Source organism: Herpailurus yagouaroundi, unplaced genomic scaffold (assembly GCF_014898765.1).
Source record: "Herpailurus yagouaroundi ecotype Mexico unplaced genomic scaffold, PumYag 196, whole genome shotgun sequence".
Classification (NCBI taxonomy): Eukaryota; Metazoa; Chordata; class Mammalia; order Carnivora; family Felidae; genus Herpailurus; species Herpailurus yagouaroundi.
Window position 1 is genome coordinate 34,954,680 of NW_024412427.1, and position 18,753 is coordinate 34,973,432.

Genomic DNA, 18,753 nt, shown 5'->3' on the forward strand with positions numbered 1-18,753 from the left:
TAGTTCAGTAAGGTTGCAGTATGTAAAACTAGCAAATAAATAAAAATAAAACTAGCAATTAACAATCTGAAAGGAAACAGAGAAAACAATTCCATTTACAACAGCATCAAAAAGAATAATATACTTAGCAGTATATGTAACTAAAGAAGCGCAAGGCTTGCGCACTTTTTAAAAACTATAAAATATTATTGAACAAAATTAAAGAAGATCTAAATACATGAAAAGGCACCCTGTATTCAGAGTTTGGAAGATTTAATGATGTTAAGATGTCAATACTTTCCAAATTGGTCTACAGATTCAATGCAATCCCCATCAAATTCCAGCTGGCTTTTTAGCACAGATAAGTTGATCCTAAAATTCATATGGAAATGCTAGGGTCCCTGAATAGCTAAAACAATCTTGAAAAAAAGCAAGAAAAAAAGCTGGAGGACTCACAGTTCCTGATTTCAAAACTACATAATCAAAACAGTGTGATTGATACTGGCAGAAAGACAGACATATAAGGCCAATGGGATAGAAGAGATGGTCAAATAGAATATCCGTTAAATAATTTCCAGTGAGGGGTCCAAGACTATATTCAATGGCAAAAGGACAGTATATTCAACAAACACTGCTGGTAAAACTGAATATCCACAAGCAAAAGAATGAAGGTAGACCCTTACCTAACACTATACACAAAACACTATATACCCATAATGAAAGACCTAAACAGAAGACCTCCAATTATAAAACTCTTACAACAAAACAGGGGAGAAGCTTTCAGGACCCTAGGTTTGGCAATGACTTCTTGAATATGATGTGAAAAACACAGGTAACAACAAAACAGAGAAACTGGATTTCATCAAAGTTAAAAACTACATATCAGAGGACACCAACAACAGAGTAAAAAAAGCAACCCACAGAATGGGAGAAAATATATAAAGAATTTCTAAAATGTAATACAACCCAACTCAAAATCAGGTAAAGGAACTGAACCAACATTTCTCCAATGAAGATAGACAAATGGCCAACAAGCTGGGGTGCCTAGGTGGCTCAGTTGGCTAAGCGTCTGACTTCAGCTCAGGTCATGATCTCACGGCTTGTGGGTTCGAGTCCTGCATTGAGCTCTGTGCTGACAGCTCAGAGCCTGGAGCCTGCTTCGGATTCTGTGTGTCTCTCTCTCTGTTCCTCCCCCACTCATGCTCTCAGCCTGTCTCTCAAAATAAATAAATAAACATTAAAAAAAAATGGCCAACAAGCACATGAAAAGGGTCTCAACATCACTAACCATCAGGGTAACGGAAACCAAAACCACAATGAAGTGTGACTTCATGCTCATTAGGGTAGCTATTATCAAAAACCCAGAAACCAGAAGGCATTGGTGAGGATGTAGAGCAACTGGAACCCGTGCACATCGCTGGTGGGAACGTAAACTGGTGCAGTCACTGTGGAAAAGTTTGGCAGTTCCTCAAAAAGTTAAAAACAGGGGCACCTGCGTGGCTCAGTTGGTTAAGTGTCTGACTCTTGGTTTTGGCCCAGGTCATGATCTCACAATTTGTGAGATGGAGCCCTGCATCGGGCTCTGTGCTGACAGCATGGAACCTGTTTGGCATTCTGTCTCCCCATCTCTCTCTGCCCCTCTCTCGCTTGCACGCTCTCTCTCAAAAAAAAAAGGTAGAAACAGACTTGCTTCATAAACCAGCAATCCCAATCCTAGGTATATATACAACCAAGGGAACGGCAAACATACCGCCACAAAAACATGAACACAAGTTTTCAGAGCAGAATTATTCATAATAGTTCAAGTGAAAAAAGCTCAAATGTTCATTAAGTGATAAACAGGTAAACTAACCACGGAATATTACTCAGCTATGAAAAGTATCATTACACGCTAAAACAAACGTGTTTCAAGGTTTTAAGAAGAACCTTGAAAAAACTATGCTAAGCAAAAGAAGCCAGTCACAAAAGGCCACATTTCCTAGAAGGCCTAGAATAAACAAGTCCACTGAGACAGAAAGTAGAGAGTGGTTTCAGAGACCAAGAGAAGGGGATATAGGAGTGTCTTCTGGGGGATGATGAAAATGATTTGGAATTAGGTACTGGTGATGGTTACACAACTTTGTGAATATACTAAAACCTACTGACTTGTATTCTTTACCAGGATGAATTATATGATGTGTGAATTATATCTTTTTTTTTAAATTTTTTTTAACATTTATTCATTTTTGAGACAGAGAGAGACAGAGCATGAACAGGGGAAGGTCAGAGAGAGAGGGAGACACAGAATCTGAAGCAGGCTGCAGGCTCTGAGCTGTCAGCACAGAGCCCGATGTGGGGCTCGAATTCACAGACCTTGAGATCGTGACCTGAGCCGAAGTCGGACGCCCAACCGACTGAGCCACCCAGGCGCCCCAAATTATATCTTGATAAAAAGGAAAATTAAATAAAGTTTAATTAAAAAAAAGACTCAGAGTGACTTCCACTGTAAGTCGGCAAGACTGCGGCAGCCTCACCTGCTCGTAGATCTCGATGGCTTTCTGGTACTGCTCCAGCTGGGCGGCATACGCTGCCACTTTCAGCAGACACTTGTTAGCTGAACTGCAATCAACAACCAGAGCAGAGCAAGTAACAATCCAAAGGAAAAATGGAAACGTATTCCAGTACACCCTCATTTGGTACAGCCCGATATGCTCACAGAGTATGGTGAAGGTTTTTCTTTTACCACACATAACAAAACCCATTTAATTATATTAAGAAAAACAACACTTGCCTGTTGGATTCTTCCCCTTTGTAATAATCAGCTGATTGTTCATAATGTGCGATAGCCTGAAAAACACAAATGTATTTTACCCAAATTAACTTGTCTGAAGAACTACGTTTAAGAATTACAACTGCATAGGTATTATTCCTATAGCTAAACCTATTTCAACAGCACACCTTTCATAACTTGGCCTCCTTTAATTGAGGAATAGAATATAGCATGCATATCCGGAATACTCACTGTCCACCAAACTTTCTTCTTCCTTTCCTCCAAGGCAAATGCCCAGCTACACTATTTCTCCAGCCCCTACTTGCAGTTCCAGGTAGCTGTGACCTGCTGTTTCCAACAGAATGTAAAGAGACATGCTGTGGGCCTCTACAAGGCTTGCCTCATCCACCTGAACATGTATTCTTCTTCAGGCCTCATCCCTTTCAATGAGCTAGAATGGCAATGACCAAGTTTGGAGTGACAGTGGAAGCCACAAATCGAAGATGGCAGAACTGTCCACCTTGTTCCAAAATAACTACAAAGGGCAGAATGTACCTCAATCACCATGTACCCACTGCTGCCAAAACCGGAACAGCTACGCTGGATGGTTATTTTAGAGACACACAAAGCCCTATTACATTTTAGGTCTACAGCTTGCCTCAGCAGCATAGACTTTCCTCATCAATACCTTAAGTGTCATCTAGAATAATAGTGTTGCCTTCAATCTAAAATGTGTGGTGATGAATTAACAGTCAAGTGGAGAGGAAACAGAGGTTTTAAGCTGGAAAGCTAGAAGCCCTTGTCATGCTGTGGCATAACAGTTAGTGAAATCAAGCATATGACAGCTCAGAAGGCAGAACACATCCCTACTGGATCCAGAAACTCTACAGGAAGAAGCTGTATGGAAAGAGACAGATAATAGTGTGTATTGCTGTTTTCAGCAAAGCTTTGTAAGAGAGAACTCTGGAAATAATTAGCTTGTTTTGTAGGCAATTATGAAAGAAAACAAAGTCCAGTGATAGGGCCTCATACAACTGGAAAGGCCAATGGCTTCTATACCCCAAATGGCAAAAGAGAAGTGTGAACATTTTAAACTAGGGGCCTGGCAAACTTTTCTGTAACAGCCCGGGTTATAAATATTTTAGGCTTTGTGAGTCATATGATGTGTTGCAACAACTTAGTTCTCCTGCGGTACCACAAAAGCAGCCACAAACAGTAAACAAATGAGTGTGTCTATGTTCCAAAAGCTTTATTTATGGACAATTTTAATTTCACATGGTTTTTACATGTTGTGAAGTGCTGTTTTCTGACTAATGATTAAAAAACATGAAAACTATTCTTAACTTGGGTATACACAAACAGGTGGTGGGTTTGTAGACCTCTGCCTTAAATTTCAAGGTTTTCCCAGTAAGCCATAAAGAGGAAGATGGCTGGTATCAGACTACAGGTGCTCCCTTCCCACTAAGCCCATAGCTTCAAGGAAGTCCTACCCAATGACTGAACAGAGAGGCACAAAGACAAGAAAACAACAAACAGGCTAGGGAACTATGTTAAAGATCACTCTAGCTGTGGTTCCTGGGAGCTGACTGGAAGCAGAAAGACCTGGCCATAAAGCCTCAGCCCCCACCTTCTTGCAGGTACTAGTGTAATGATCAAGACCAACACTGACTTGGTTTACAAAATTTGTTTACCTCTGAGGCCAACATTAGCCATGTCTGGACTGCAGAGCATCATGGACGGTTTGTGAAAAACTGACACTTCTGGGCTTGAATAATTATGTTTTGGGTTCATTTGGTCAGCCTACCCTAACTAATATACTCCCCAAACAAATCTTCTGAGTATTATTTATAACAGGGGCAAAACTGGAAACAATGTAAATGGTTAAATATAATAAACTACTATGCTAAGATTAAGAATAATGACAGAAAGTATCAATATGGAAAGTTCTCCATGTAATATTAAATTAACAAACAGCCATGAAAGAACAGATACATTGCAGTCCTCTTTTCACACATACATAGACACATAGGGAAACTATCTGGAATAGATTCCCTGCACACTTATCAGAGCTGTCACATACACAAATGTGTGGGATGATGTGATGAATATATATGTTCTCCCACTAAAATGTAAGCTCTCTAAGGGCAGGTGTCACCATTATGTCGCTGAACCTAGCAGAGTGTTGATCATATAGTAGGTGCTCAATAAACAGATGCTAAGTGAGTAAAGGCAGACTGCATTTCAAGTGAAAGCCCCCTACTAAACTACTGCCAATATCTTAATCTGGAATGCCCAGAAAGTGTTTCAGTCAATTCCTAATTAATCGAAAGTAATCTTCTTTGAACTGTTCCCACGCTCTCTAAAAGTATTTAACACAGTTTTCCATTGTAACAGATGGGGTAAAGTAAGAGAAATGTGACTGAATCTTTACTAAAGAGTGTCAGATGATATAACCTCAGGGAGTGGGGCCAGGGGGTGGGGGTGGGGACTCTCACTACTTATCTTTCTAGTTCTCACAACACCAGAACTCAATGAACAGTATTGGGTTAACTGTATGTAACTGCGGTTTTGAGGTAAAAATAAGTGGCCAAATATGGACAATTTGGTTTAACCTAATACTTATTAAGTAATGATGCTGGTTCATCAAAATGTAACTGTAAACTACAGCTAGAGTCATCACAGTAAAAATAAATTTAAAGCTTAGTTTTTAATAGTGCTAATTAAGCCAATAATGAAACTTTATAATACTTCCAAGTTTTGACAGAGGTTATAGTTGAAAGCAAATCTTATCTAGTGGCTTAACAGAGAAGTTTCAGAGAAAAGAGGTTGGCACAGGTTATCATTGGATGTTCACACCTAGTTTGGAGCTTTAACATGCAGTGAAATTTACCAGTCACAAGTAGACCCTCGCACCTTATAAAATTACCCACTGTTTTTTACAATTTAACAGACCATGATAAATATCAAAAGTAGAAGACAGCCAGCAATAATAACTGCACACATAACTATAAACCCAAACACAAAATCATCCTGTTATCCTGTTATTTAAGTAGCCCACCAAAGGAACTACACTCATATTCTTTTTTGGGGAATCTGGTGAAGGTCACAATGCTGGAAAATACATGAATCCTGAAATGAGAGACAACACTCTTTAGGACTGCAGTCCTCATCAGTCTTAAAGCAAATGCAATTTCCACATCTCAAGCTTAAGAGTCCACTTTATAGGTCAGCTTAACCTTCAGATGGGATCAACTCTTTTAGAATATATACCTCCAGACAGGACATGAACTTGCCATAGGCACATCCTACATGGTAACCAATAGTATTAAATCATGTTCTCCAGGGGCTGAAACAGAAATGGTCACAATTCCTCTGGGTCATTTAAAAGCCCATTTGAAAAGGACCCATTTATTAGTTTGTTTAATGTTTTATTTCATGAAATCAAAGGAATAATGTGAGCCTTTGAAACTTCACACACTTCATTGGTCACTAGCTAAAGTCTGTGCACGACTTATAGAACATACAGTGGCTTATATTAACAGAGAAGAAATTCATTTGTAATAAATCAAATGTAAGGTACCTTAATAGAACTGATTTTCAAACTTAAATTTCAAGTACTGACCATAATCTGGTGAGTCCAACCAAGGAAGCAAGGGTAATGATTTCTAAACACAGGAAACCAAACATCAGGGAATATGCAAGGTAACCCTCTGTGTGCTGAGTAATATTCTTTTTTTTTTTTTTAAATGTTTGTTTATTTTTGAGAGAGACAGAGCATGAGTAGGGGAGGGGCAGAGAGACAGGGAGACACAGAATCCAAAACAGGCTCCAGGCTTTGAGCGGTCAGCACAGAGCCCAACGCAGGGCTTGAATTCACAAGCCATGAGATCATGACCTGAGCTGAAGTTGGACACTTAACCCACTGAGTCACCCAAGTGCCCCATGCTGAGTAGGGTTCTTAAACTGCTTTTAAAAGGGCATGTCACATTAGTGTAGGGAGATGCCACCTGCTGGGCAACTTGCAGAATGGCAGGAGCACCATGAGTTCTGGGGGGATTCAGAAGCTGACAAAACACATTTTTTTTTTTAAAAGAAGGAAAACAAGAGAACACTACAGATCATTTTATCCACCCTGAATTTCACAAACGGAGACCCATGTGTGAAGTGGTTGCTCGAGAGCATGCCCTGGCAGCAGAGACGGCACAGTGCTGCAGGCTCCTGTCTCCAGCGTACTCTCCTGACCACCCTGGGAGAAGCCAACGAAGGAGCCTCCACTGGAAAGATGGTCTGCATGAGTGCTTGTCCCCCTAAGATGATTCAACCTTGGTGAAGATACTGTGCCCACCCGAGACACCTTGAAAAATAAATACCCCAGCCACACCAGACCCATCTCCTTTCTGTTCCATCACCAATTCTGCAGCAGGGAGCACAGAAGGGCTCAGGTCTGGGTCTCCCCATCCTCTCCAGGGTCTGCAGATAACCTCTCTGATGAGAAGGGCCACATGCAATGCAGTCAGTGGCTCTGATTTAGTCAAGATTGGAGCACCCTTAGAAAACCATGGCATATATGACAAAATGGCCAAATCATGAATTCTATTAAATAAGTCACAGTGAGTTTTGTGCTACATAACCACAAGGTGGTGATCAGCATGAAGTCAGAGGGTGAAGGTTAACAATTCCAGTCCAACTTTAGTAGTCAGAGACACCTCCCCAAACGAAGATTCTATGTGCTTTGGCAGGTACATTGCTATGGCAGAGATAGGGGTGTCAGAGTCTACTAAGTACATAGAGTTCTGGGTTCTTGGGATTCATCAGTAAACAAGAGGCAAAGCTCCGTGCTGACATGGGGTGCCCACTCTAGTGTAGGGAAAGACGATGAATAACAGGAATGATGAGTAAGCATTTGTAGCATATGACATAAGGTGACATGTGCACTGCAATAAAAAGAAAAAGCCGAGTTGGGGGAGGTGTTTGGGTATGTATTCGTGACAAGATGGGGTTCCAATTTTAACTAAGTGGTCATGATAGGTCTCATTGAAAAGGCAACAAATTAAGCAAAAATTTGAAGGACAAAGGGGAGTAAGCCATGTGGACATCTGTGGAAGAGCCCCAAGGACAGAGGAAACACAGTGCAAAAGTCTTGAGGCAGGAGCTCATCTGGCATGTGTGAGGATCAGCAAAGAGGTCATGGAGGCCACAGCATGGTATATAGCTCGGGGGAAGAAGGTGGGGAAGAGCAAGAAGAGAGTTCAGAGAGGCACAAGGGTGAAGGATGAATCAGTGGAGCCTCGGAGGCCATCTGAAGGCTCTGGCTATTCCTCTGAGTGAAGATGGGGTAACATCAGGTTGTAAGCAGTGAAGACACAATCTGATCTACTTTAGATGAGGATTGCTCTGGCTGTTCTGTTACACTGGTGGGAGGGGGGACATTACTATTGACAAAAACCAGTGTAATATATATGAAATTATCATTTCACACCAGGAGAAAAGTTCTCATATGTTGGCAACAGTACCTGTCTTGCTAACTTCCAAGTGGCTGCCATACTACACCTACCTCCTTGATGCTCCATTAGGATTTTAGTCAACATTGCTATTTCTTAGTATAAAGCCCCCTTTTCCCTGAGAAAATGCACAAAAGCAGAGAAGAGAGTGAATCCAAAAGGAAAGGGTGATGGGGACCTTATGCCCAGGGCTCAGAACTCAAGCAGGAGCAGAAACAGGAAGGCCAGTTTAGAGGCTCCTGCAGTGACCCAGTGAAAGCTGGGGGCACAAGGAGGTAGTGAGGGGGCGGGGACTTGGGAGCTTAGAGGACAACACTGTAGAAACCGCCCACAGACTGGATGTGGAGAAAAAGAGGATGCCTGTGGTTCGGAGGGGGAATATCACAGCGGGGGCCCCCCCCCCCCCCCCGGAATCCTGTCTCAGACACACTGGACTGGCAGTGATGGTTGGCAGACAGGAGGATACAGGGATCTGAGGTGTGGAGGGAGGTCTGGGCTGCAGATAGACTTGTGAGCCACTGGCAGACAGTCTGTAAAGCAGTGACGATGAGTGCAGAGAGAGCACCAAGAGAGCAATGTGGAGAGAGAAGACAAGGAGTTAGCCCCAGGGTGCCCCACACTAGAGTATGGGGAGAAGAGGAGGCACCATCAGTCACCTGTTCCAGAAGCAGAGAGACGGCATGAAATAAAAGAGGAAGAAGGATGCCCGTCTGATGCTGCATGGGGCTCAGGGAGTGCCCTGACCACTCAGATAGGACAGAACTGTAACCCCAAGAGCATGCCAGGTGCTCATCAGCCTGACAGGAACCACTGGCCTCCACTGCCGCTTTTCTTTCTCACTCACACCTCTGGTTTCCCACAGTACTCAGGACGGTGTTACATAAACTTGTGTCTCCAGTCTGAGCTGACGGAGTCTCGGGATCTGACAAATGTCTTCCTCTTGCCAAGGTGCCCTGAGCCCTGCAGGTGATCCTGTGACTGAGAAGACAGGGTGATAAAGGATGAAGCCCTGTGCTGGGGCCGGCTTTGCATCAGCTCTGCTGGATCCAATCTGAGTGGTTCCAGGCAGCTCAGTCCTTTCGAGCCCTAACTTCCACATCCATAAAGGGGCCTCTGTGCTATAAGAGCTAAAAAGTGGTAAAATTTCACAGCATGCAAGCAACGACAGAGCCTGGGAAAGAGTGGTGCTCAGTGTTTCCTCTTCTCTTCTTTTGCTGCTATAAACCACAGCTCAGAAAACCAGCCCCATGTGAAACAGAGGTATGGCTAGGCCAGTGTTCAGTTCCCTTCTTCCTCCAGGTCAGGGCCTAAATTATAAAGGTGAGCACACCCCTGCAGTCCCAAAGCTTCCTTCCTGAAGCCCAAAGGAAGACTTCTGGAAACACCACCATCCTGACACAAATCACCCAGAGCAGAGAGAGCGGGCAGGCTTGGTAAATCTTACCCAGCTCTCAGGTCCCTGAAGAGAAGCCTATCCAGACCTTAGCCCGCCAGGTCCCCCATCTCTACAATGAAGCAATCTCAATAGTTCTGCACCACTCAGCTCCACTGGAAGGGCGAGGGCTCCCTGAGTCAAGTCATGTTGTCTACCTGCCTCACACCCACCTGTGGTGTACACTGCCCTAGCTCACCTTCTCGATGTCCACGAGTTCAGTCTCATAGATCTCTGCAATGGTGATGTGGTGCTTGGCTGCAATCGTAAACCTTCCCTGCGGGAAAAACAAAAAACAGAGTCCCATTCTGCTTTCACCTTTTTGAAAGCCAAACACTTTGGGAAGCAAAAAACAACAGAAAAGTACAACTGTAAGCCATCTCCAGGACTCCACCCCACAGCCGCTCACGCAAGGCAGGGTCTTACCATGTCTGTGTAAATGTCGATGGCTGCATTTAAGCAGTTGATAGCCTCTGAAGCGAAGGCATTTAAGAAAAACAATGAAAAATCCATTCAGTCAAAGAGGGTTCTGGGGAGCCTATCTTCTTGGCTGTTACTAGAATGTTAAGGAGGTTGCACTTGGGGTGGAGGGTACGCAGGTGAGTTAGTGAAAAGCAAGCAGAAATCACACAAGGCCAGACCCCACAGTATGCTCAGTCCCCAGCAGGTTCAGTGCCAAGTAGGGAACTGTAGCTGGGGGGGTGGACTGGCTCAGTTGTCTCAGCCAGACAGTGAGGACCCAGCCAGGGTGAAGCCCGCATTAAAGAGCAGACAAAGCCATGGGGGCTGTCATCAACACTGATCAGCTCTAGCTGCTAAAACAGATGTGTAAATGCATTCTTCACTGATATCATGTATATATATGAATTCTGGAAGACAGTCCTTCACAAGGAAGATCACTTCAATAGACTCAACTCTTCATGCAGCCAATATCAAAAGCACTTTGAAAATACCTGTTCACACAACTCTTAGGTGAAGTCAGCATTTTGTACAATGTTAAAAGATGCTAACTTTTGGGGTATGAAAAAGAAATCTAGTAAGTGATACTGCTAATAAATTCTATTCATTTTCTAAAACACTGAGCCAACAAATTTCCTGTCACAAAGTGGTGGTGCTTATAATGCTAGCATACAGATGACAGCTCCAAGTTTATTGTTCTTGCTTTAAAGGAGGTAAGCAAAGAGAAAAGGCCTGACTGAAAAGTAGAAAGGTAACACAGAGTAACAAAATTAAAAGCAATTTCTTCCCAAGCTATGTAAGAAATGTGAATTGTTATACCTCTAAAAATATAGAAAAGTAAGCTACCCACAATGCCACTCAAACCCACTGCTAGTATTTTGATGTACTTTTCCTTCCAGTGTTTTCTGGATGCATTTCCATGTGCACAAATTTTTTAATAAATTTGAGACCTCAATTCTTGTGTGGTTCTTTGGTTACCATGTGGACATTTACCAGGTCATTGGAGATGCTCTGAATCCAGGGACTTTAATGCCTGCATCATATCCTGGAATACTGATGCATTATAATTTTATTATTCCACCCTTGTTGTTCATTTAGGCTGTGTCCAGTTTTTCACGTTCAGAAACAGAATGCAATTAATCTTTATACAAAAGCCTTGAAGTATCTTAGTTCTCAATGATACATTCATAAAAGCTGAGATTTCTGTGCTAAAGTGCACTGCTAAAAGAAAAATACGGAGGCTCCACAGCCACCAGTGCATGTGCCACAGGGAAGACGTTAATGCTTTTAATTGCTAAGTGTATACTCTTAACTAAAAAAGAAATAACATTTGTAAACTTTTGCCATTTTAAATACCCAAGTTCATTATTTCTTCAAAACCAGTACTTGAAAAACCAGTACTTTTAAAAAAGTCAGATGAATACTGTGTGAATAAGTTGTTTTTAACTATCAGATATTACAATCTCCCATTAACTGGATCTTAAAATGTACCAGGTATTTAGGAGTGAAGGACCATTACTTTTATTTAATGAGTAATATATATTCATAAAATTAAGATAATAATAAGATGTAGATAAAATTAAAGCTAATTTCCAAAACATTCTCCAAAATGCACCGTGAATGGAGTTTAAGAAAATAGGTATTATGACAAATTGAACATAATTTCTCCTTGTAAAAGCTCAAAGTGATTATAGAAAAAACCCTGAAGGTACTAAAATCTCTATTATCCCAAAGCACAAACATTTCTTTTTTACAGGACTCAAAGGTCCAGCAGCGTAACCTGAGAGAAGGCCCCCAACATTGATCCGATGGCCCTGGGTATGCAGAGGTGGAGGCATGTCTTACCTTGAGGGTCTGCCTTTTTGTAAGCATTCCCAGCATCCACAAAGCTGGTGGCAGAATCATGCTTGCTCTGAAGCTGCATGTGGAGCTTGGCTGCCTGACAAAATGCATTTCCTGCAGCTGAGGAAGACAAGTCACTACAATTAATCACAGAGGAGCAAGTGTCCCCAGAGTGGCCCATGCTCTAAGTGCTGCACCTACTCCTAGAAAAGTTCCATGTCACTGAAAAGAAGCGTTGCAGTCAGAAGGATGTGTAAATGTGATCAAGTGCCTCTCAGGTGTGTATAAAAAAACAGAAACAAGTTCAAGCGGTGACAAAAGCCTCTCTCAGCCCCAGAAGACCTCCCAAGTGGCACCTCAGTGATGGGCCTCCATTTAGTACCAAAGCCAGTCATGTTCAACTCTGTCCCCCAGCATATACTAAACAGTGACTGGGGCTTCAAGCCACACATGTTTAAAGAAAGCTAAAACACTGAGGTCAAGGACACTTATTTGCTCATCTTTCTATCTCATAGTGTCCACTGGCCTTGGCTGTCATCACTGAAGAAACTGCTAATGGAAGCTCCTTGAACAAAGTAAGTATCTCAAGAGTGAATGTTAGGTCCACAATTTCAAAACTCAAAGTTTCTTCTTAAATTATAACAAAATCTGACTGAACTTTATATGAGGTTTAACCTGACTTTAACTCCCACTTAGTGTGGACAACTTGCACATTCCCTGCAGGTTTGGTTATACAGTGGGATTGGTTACAAGGTGCTGCTGAGGTTTCTGTTGGGACGAGGTACAGTGTAAAGATTTATGCACTTAAATTTTTCAGAAAAGGTTTTGATCAGGGACTGTAGACTCTAGAGGGGCAGAAAAGAATGAGGGAAGGAATCCACAGCAGAGCAGTCATGTGAACAAGGAACAAATGTTTGAAGGCAAGAAAAGGCTGGGAACAGAGGCTGGTGACAAGTCCATGCTGCCTGCAGGAGGGATAAATGTAATGGGCAGGAGAGATGAAGGCTGAAGATGCCATTGGGCCAGTTCTGGGAGGCTTTAAATGTCAGCACGAGGAACCTGGACAAGGATAACCCCCCACTGTCATGAGGTTCTTGGCTCAGAGAGAACTACCACAGACTGGAAAACATGAGGCCCGTGGAGAACACAGCTCAGTAAGGTGTGGAATAGGGAAGTCAGCACTAATAGGAATGGAGGGGAAAGAATTCCCTCTACAAGGAAAAACATGATGAAGAACATCATGAGACCTTTTAGTACTTAAAAAAATATACTATTTGTAGCCATTTCAAAAACATTCAGAGAAGTACAGAAAATTGTGGGAGACACCAAAATACCCACTGCTGGTACTAAGAAATAAAGCATTCAATTCAACTAAAGCTTTGGCTGTCATCCCTTGTCCTGACCCCTCTTCCAGAGGTAACCACACAATTCCTACTCAGGTTTTTGCACTTCCACCAGAGGGAAAAGTAGCAGTACATACTCCTGATCCAGCCTGCCCAGGTTCAATTCTGGCTCTGTGTAAGACAAAAAGAGTGCCCAGGCAGTTTTGAAAATACTCAGCCATTACATGGCACAGGGGCTGAGCAATTAGGATGCTGGCCCCCAGCTGGAGCTGGGACTGGAGAGCCCCCACCTACCAGGCTTTAACTCTTACACTGTGGATTATGGGGTCAGGGGTCCCGGAGAAGGGGTCAAGGCTGATGCTGCCAGGGGAGTGCCTCGGGAGCGGCTAACTGAATGGCAGCCTTGATGGGCTCTGCCTCAGGAGAGTACAGTTACAACATGGACCTCCCAATTATAGTGCTTCACTGTACTGGCTGGCTCCAGTTTTTCACATGCTGGCCACTCTCATTAGTACATGCAAATCTATCCTTAGACCACACCCTTACACCATGCAAGAGATACAAATACTGAGACAATACTCCTTTCTCCTCCACTGTTTTCAATACATTATAATTCAGGTGTAATGCATTTTGGAAATATATCCTTTTAACCTAAAACTAAACCTATAAAAGAATTTTACAGTCAGAAAGGGCTTTCACATTCATATATTTCTACAGCAATTTCTTCATTGAAATGTTTTTAAAGTGTCAGCCTTAATGGGTTGATTTGAACACACTACATACACCCTAGGTACATACACCCTAACCTTAGACAATGTTCTATGTCCGTTATATCTCAATAAAGCTAGGGAAAAAGCAGATGGGGAAATGGACTTGCAGAGTGTAAGGGTCCTACTTTAGATCAAGCAGCAGCTACAGGCCAGGGCTAGACAACAATGTCCCTGGCTCCAGGTGAAGGTTGTCTCTATTTTCACTAAAGAAATACCCTATCACAGAGACAACAAGCCCTCTTTGTGCACAAGGGTAGGGGATGAATTTGTTTCCCAAATCAGTGTTATAAAGGGTTATCCCCTTTCAGACCAATAAAATAATTCCACTGATTTTGTTATGTGTAATTTCACTGGATAGAAAGCATTATGTTAAAAAGTGATAGTAAATCTGTTGGGGTTTATAAAAATAACACCTTGACTGTCACATTTCTCAATGGAACCTCAATCAGCTACCACAGAGCTGTTCTCACAGTAAGAAATTCTCAACCAATGTGTAAGTAAAGAAAAATAGGCTTTGTTCACTTAGATCGAAGTTCTTTTCTCCCACACCATGGTGGCCACACCAGTTATTCAGCACACACACGTCTCAGCCAACAGGAGGAAATGCAGACAGTTATTTCCTCCTTCAAGATGATTTTAAAGTTATTTGTCTGAAAAGCGAAACAAAAACTTTATACATACCACTCCAATTTTTTGCCATCTTGAACATATTTGCAGCTCTGGTATACATTTCACAAGCTTCTTCTATTTTTGTGTTTCCTCTGAGAAAAATTTAAAAATGAGGTTAAGTTTTACTGTAGCAACCATCCACATCTCCAATTCACCCTCCCTTAAATAATAAGCATTTAATGAATGCTTACTATGTGCCAGCCAAGTAGTCTAGAATTTTAACAGTTGCTCAAATGGTACGCTTTTATTATCCCTATTTTCCAAATCAGGAAACGGAGGCACAAAAGTAACTAACGCAAGGTCACACAACAAGAATGTCACAGAACTGAGACTCAAATACATATCTGGCTGATCTCAGAGCCTACAACCTTAACCAGAGTCCTTTTCATGCATGGAAATTGTAGTTTTGGATGAAGTGGAGAAATAAGAAGTATATTATTCAAATGGGATTAAATTTGAAGGATACATTTTTTACCCTGTTAATTTGGAAGAGTTTAGCACTATGCTTATTCAAAAACAAACAAGCAAACAAAACAACAACAACAATAACAAGTTGAAGCCGGAGCATAAAAGAAAGTGCCATGTTGTTTGACTGCTATATTATCAGCTCTGGCAGGGAATGTTCCTTTCTCCAACACAGAAGGGGCCTCAGGGTCCAGCTGCTCACCCCATGTGTAAATGTATTTTACAACATCCTGAGAGGAAGAAACTCTATTGCTACTGGAATACATACTGTTCTGGAAAGTTCTTCAGTAGACAGCTGATTCTACTCAGGGAAAGCTCTAGCTGCTCAGACATTTCTTCTCACATAAAGGCAAAACTAATCCTCTGTAACTTGCACCAGGGTTTTCTAATTCAACCTTGTTCTTAGCTAAACTAAGGACCCTCTATAAGTGATGTCTCTACCTCGTCTATCTACATTGAAAACATAAATAACCAGAGAATGAAGACAAAGCACTCTGTGCGAGTGGTTTAGGACATAAGGACTAGGAGACAGGGGAGGTCAAGGCTGACCCTTAGAGAGTGGCACAATCTAAACAAGAGTGAGCACATACGCATACGCCAGAAACTTGAACAGGCTCTGTGCTTCCACAGAAGGACACAGATAGCTCTGTGTCAATACGTGTCCCAGAGCAGTACACTAAGGCCCAAGTGTGACTCACACCTTAGGCAGTAACTACTAACTGTCTTACCCCAGTCTAGTTCTTTAACTTCTTTGGGCCTCCATTGTTGCATGTGTAAACAGTGGATAATATGATCTATACTTGTGGGTTATTATCTTTTTTTAATTTTTAATGTTTATTTTTGAGAGAGAGAGAAAGAGAGAGAGAGAGAGAGAGAGAGAGAGAGAGAGAGAACAAGCATGAGTGGGGTAGGGGCAGAGAGAGGTAGGGAGACACAGAATCTGAAGCAGGCTCCAGGCTCTGAGCTGTAAGCACAGAGCCTGATGGGGGGCTTGAACCCATGAGACGTGAGATCATGACCTGAGCCGAAGTTGGACGCTTAAACAACTGAGCCATCCGGACACTATAACACTTGTGGGTTATTATAAAGATCAAAAGAAAAAAATCCATATATAGTTGCCCTTGCAGGGTCTGACCCAGAGTAGGTACTCAATCAGGATGATTATTGTAACTAGATTGATGCACTGAAGGCATAAAAACTTTTGGGAATATTTGTACAAATAAGGGATCTGTCGGGGAGCCTGTGTGGCGCAGTCGGTTAAGCGTCCGACTTCAACCAGGTCACGATCTCGCGGTCTGTGAGTTCGAGCCCCGCGTCGGGCTCTGGGCTGATGGCTCAGAGCCTGGAGCCTGTTTCCGATTCTGTGTCTCCCTCTCTTTCTGCCCCTCCCCCGTTCATGTTCTGTCTCTCTCTGTCCCAAAAATAAATAAAAAAACGTTGGAAAAAAAAAAAAACAAAAAACAAAAACAAAACAAAAAAAAACAAATAAGGGATCTGTCTTGATAAGGGACTTGTATCTGAAATATGTAAACAACACAACTCAAAAATAAAAAAGACTAGTAACTCAATTAAAAAACAGGTGAAGAATCTATTAGACATTTCTTCAAAGATGACACACAAATAACCAATAAGCACATGAAAAGATGCTCAACATCATTAGCCACCAGGGAAATGCAAGTCAAAACCACAAATGAGATCCCATTTCACACCCACTAGGATGACTAGAATCAAAAGACAGATAAGAATAAATGTTAGGGAGGATGTGTAGAAACTGGACCCTCCTATACAGCTGGTACAAATATAACATGGCACAGCCACTGTTAATTTGGCAGTTTCTCGAAAGGTTAAACATAGTTACTGTATGAGACAGCAACTCTGCTCCTTGGTATACACCCAAGAGAAATAAAAACACTATGTCCACACAAAAACTTGTATACAAACATAAACGCTCACAGCAGCATTATTCATAACTGCCAAACAGTGGAAACAACCTAAATGTCCATCTACTGAAGAAAAGATAAATAAAATGTGGTCTATACATGGAATGGATATTGGACAATAAAAAGGAATGAAGTACTGATATATCAATAAACCTTGAAAACATCATGCTAAGTGAGAGAAGCCAGTCACGCATGAGCATATTGTAGGATATCTAGGATAGGCAAATCTATAGAGACAGTAAACAGGTTGCCTACAGTGTTGGAGAAAAAGGAGGAGGGGCAAGGAGGATAGAGTTTTTTTTTTTTTTTTTTTGTGGCGGTGATGATATTCTAAAATGTACTGTTAGGATAGTTACACAGCTATCTGGACACTTTAAACGGGTGAATCACATGGTATGTGAATTATATTTAAAGTTGCACCACTCCCTTCCCCCAACAAAAAAAGGAAAAAACAAACAAAAAAAACTTTGGCAGCTATGTCACACAGCAAATGACAGGATGGTGACAAGCCACACCAAAAATGTGGTGTCAGAATAAGCAAAGCTTTCCTTTAATCACACCCTCATGTTCCTTTTTCTCAACTTCAAATCTGCATTAAAAAAAACCAATTAGCTAATTATCCTAATGGAAAATTCCTAACCTAAGTTTTCAATCTTTAGCCATAGCTCCTTGGAGTTAACAAAGACTTACCACTTTCTTGTCTTATTTTTCTAAAGCATACCAGGAATCTTGCACTGTAATTATAGTTCAATCATTCTTATTAAAGGTTTTCAAATAAAACCAGCTTAATTAAAATGTACTTTATCCTATTATTTTCAGAGACAGATTCAGCTAGGAATAATAGAACGCCTACATTATGCTAGGGTTTATGCTGGATATTTCCACATATGTTATGTCATTTTCTTTATTACAACCACCATTAAAGATGCTAACTCATTTGACAGAAGAGAAAATTGTACCTGGAGGTCAATGGCTGGCCCAAGCCATCCAGCTAAAGTCAGTGGTGGAGCTGACACCTGATGTCAAATTCAGTGATCATTATATAAATAATGAATGTATTTTTTTATGAAGACTTAAGACCCTCACCTCTTCTAAAACAGAATCACAAGAAGTATACTCATTTTCAAAGCACCAGAGAAACTCACTTGTCATACACAACATAACTTTAAGAATTCATGAAAAATGTACTTCTGAAATCACTCCAAATGCCTACTGTGTTCTATGCATGTGAAAGTTAAATTTTATAAGTTTTAAGGACAAACATTCAGAATTCACATTCAAATAATTCGAATGGTTGTTATCCGAGGCCTCTATAAATGAGGTATAAGATCCTTGAAAAGAGAAACAAGTTTCTATGAGAGGATCTACATTATGAAGTGATATAATTTAAGTACATGGCACTGAACTGACAAGAAGAAAAGCTAACTTGAGACAAACTTAACTATTTTTGGAGATTATCCTATCCTGAATTTGAAGAAGAAAATGCTTTCTCTACCATGAAAGAAAACAGTGACTAGCCTGGATAAGAACCACTACCACCACTACCATTCCCTCCACCACTATCATCTATCACCTTCACCACCTCCACCACCATCATCACTATT

General features: G+C 41.5%; 1 protein-coding gene across 5 annotated transcripts in view; it reads right to left on the reverse strand.

The window, feature by feature from the left end:
- The window catches only part of NAPB (NSF attachment protein beta), a 41,488-nt gene that overhangs the window by 10,513 nt on the left and 12,222 nt on the right, over positions 1 to 18,753 (reverse strand). For 4 of the 5 annotated variants that reach the window (XM_040447871.1, XM_040447872.1, XM_040447873.1 and 1 more), the window contains exons 2-7: positions 14,757 to 14,836; positions 11,966 to 12,082; positions 10,088 to 10,134; positions 9,861 to 9,938; positions 2,750 to 2,805; positions 2,493 to 2,577 (exon numbers count right to left, since the gene is read on the reverse strand). In XM_040447871.1, the coding sequence (XP_040303805.1) occupies positions 2,493 to 2,577; positions 2,750 to 2,805; positions 9,861 to 9,938; positions 10,088 to 10,134; positions 11,966 to 12,082; positions 14,757 to 14,836 (463 nt within the window). Of the gene's footprint in view, positions 1 to 2,492; positions 2,578 to 2,749; positions 2,806 to 9,860; positions 9,939 to 10,087; positions 10,135 to 11,965; positions 12,083 to 14,756; positions 14,837 to 18,753 lie in introns of those variants that run through there. The other variant, XM_040447875.1, reaches the window with a different exon arrangement.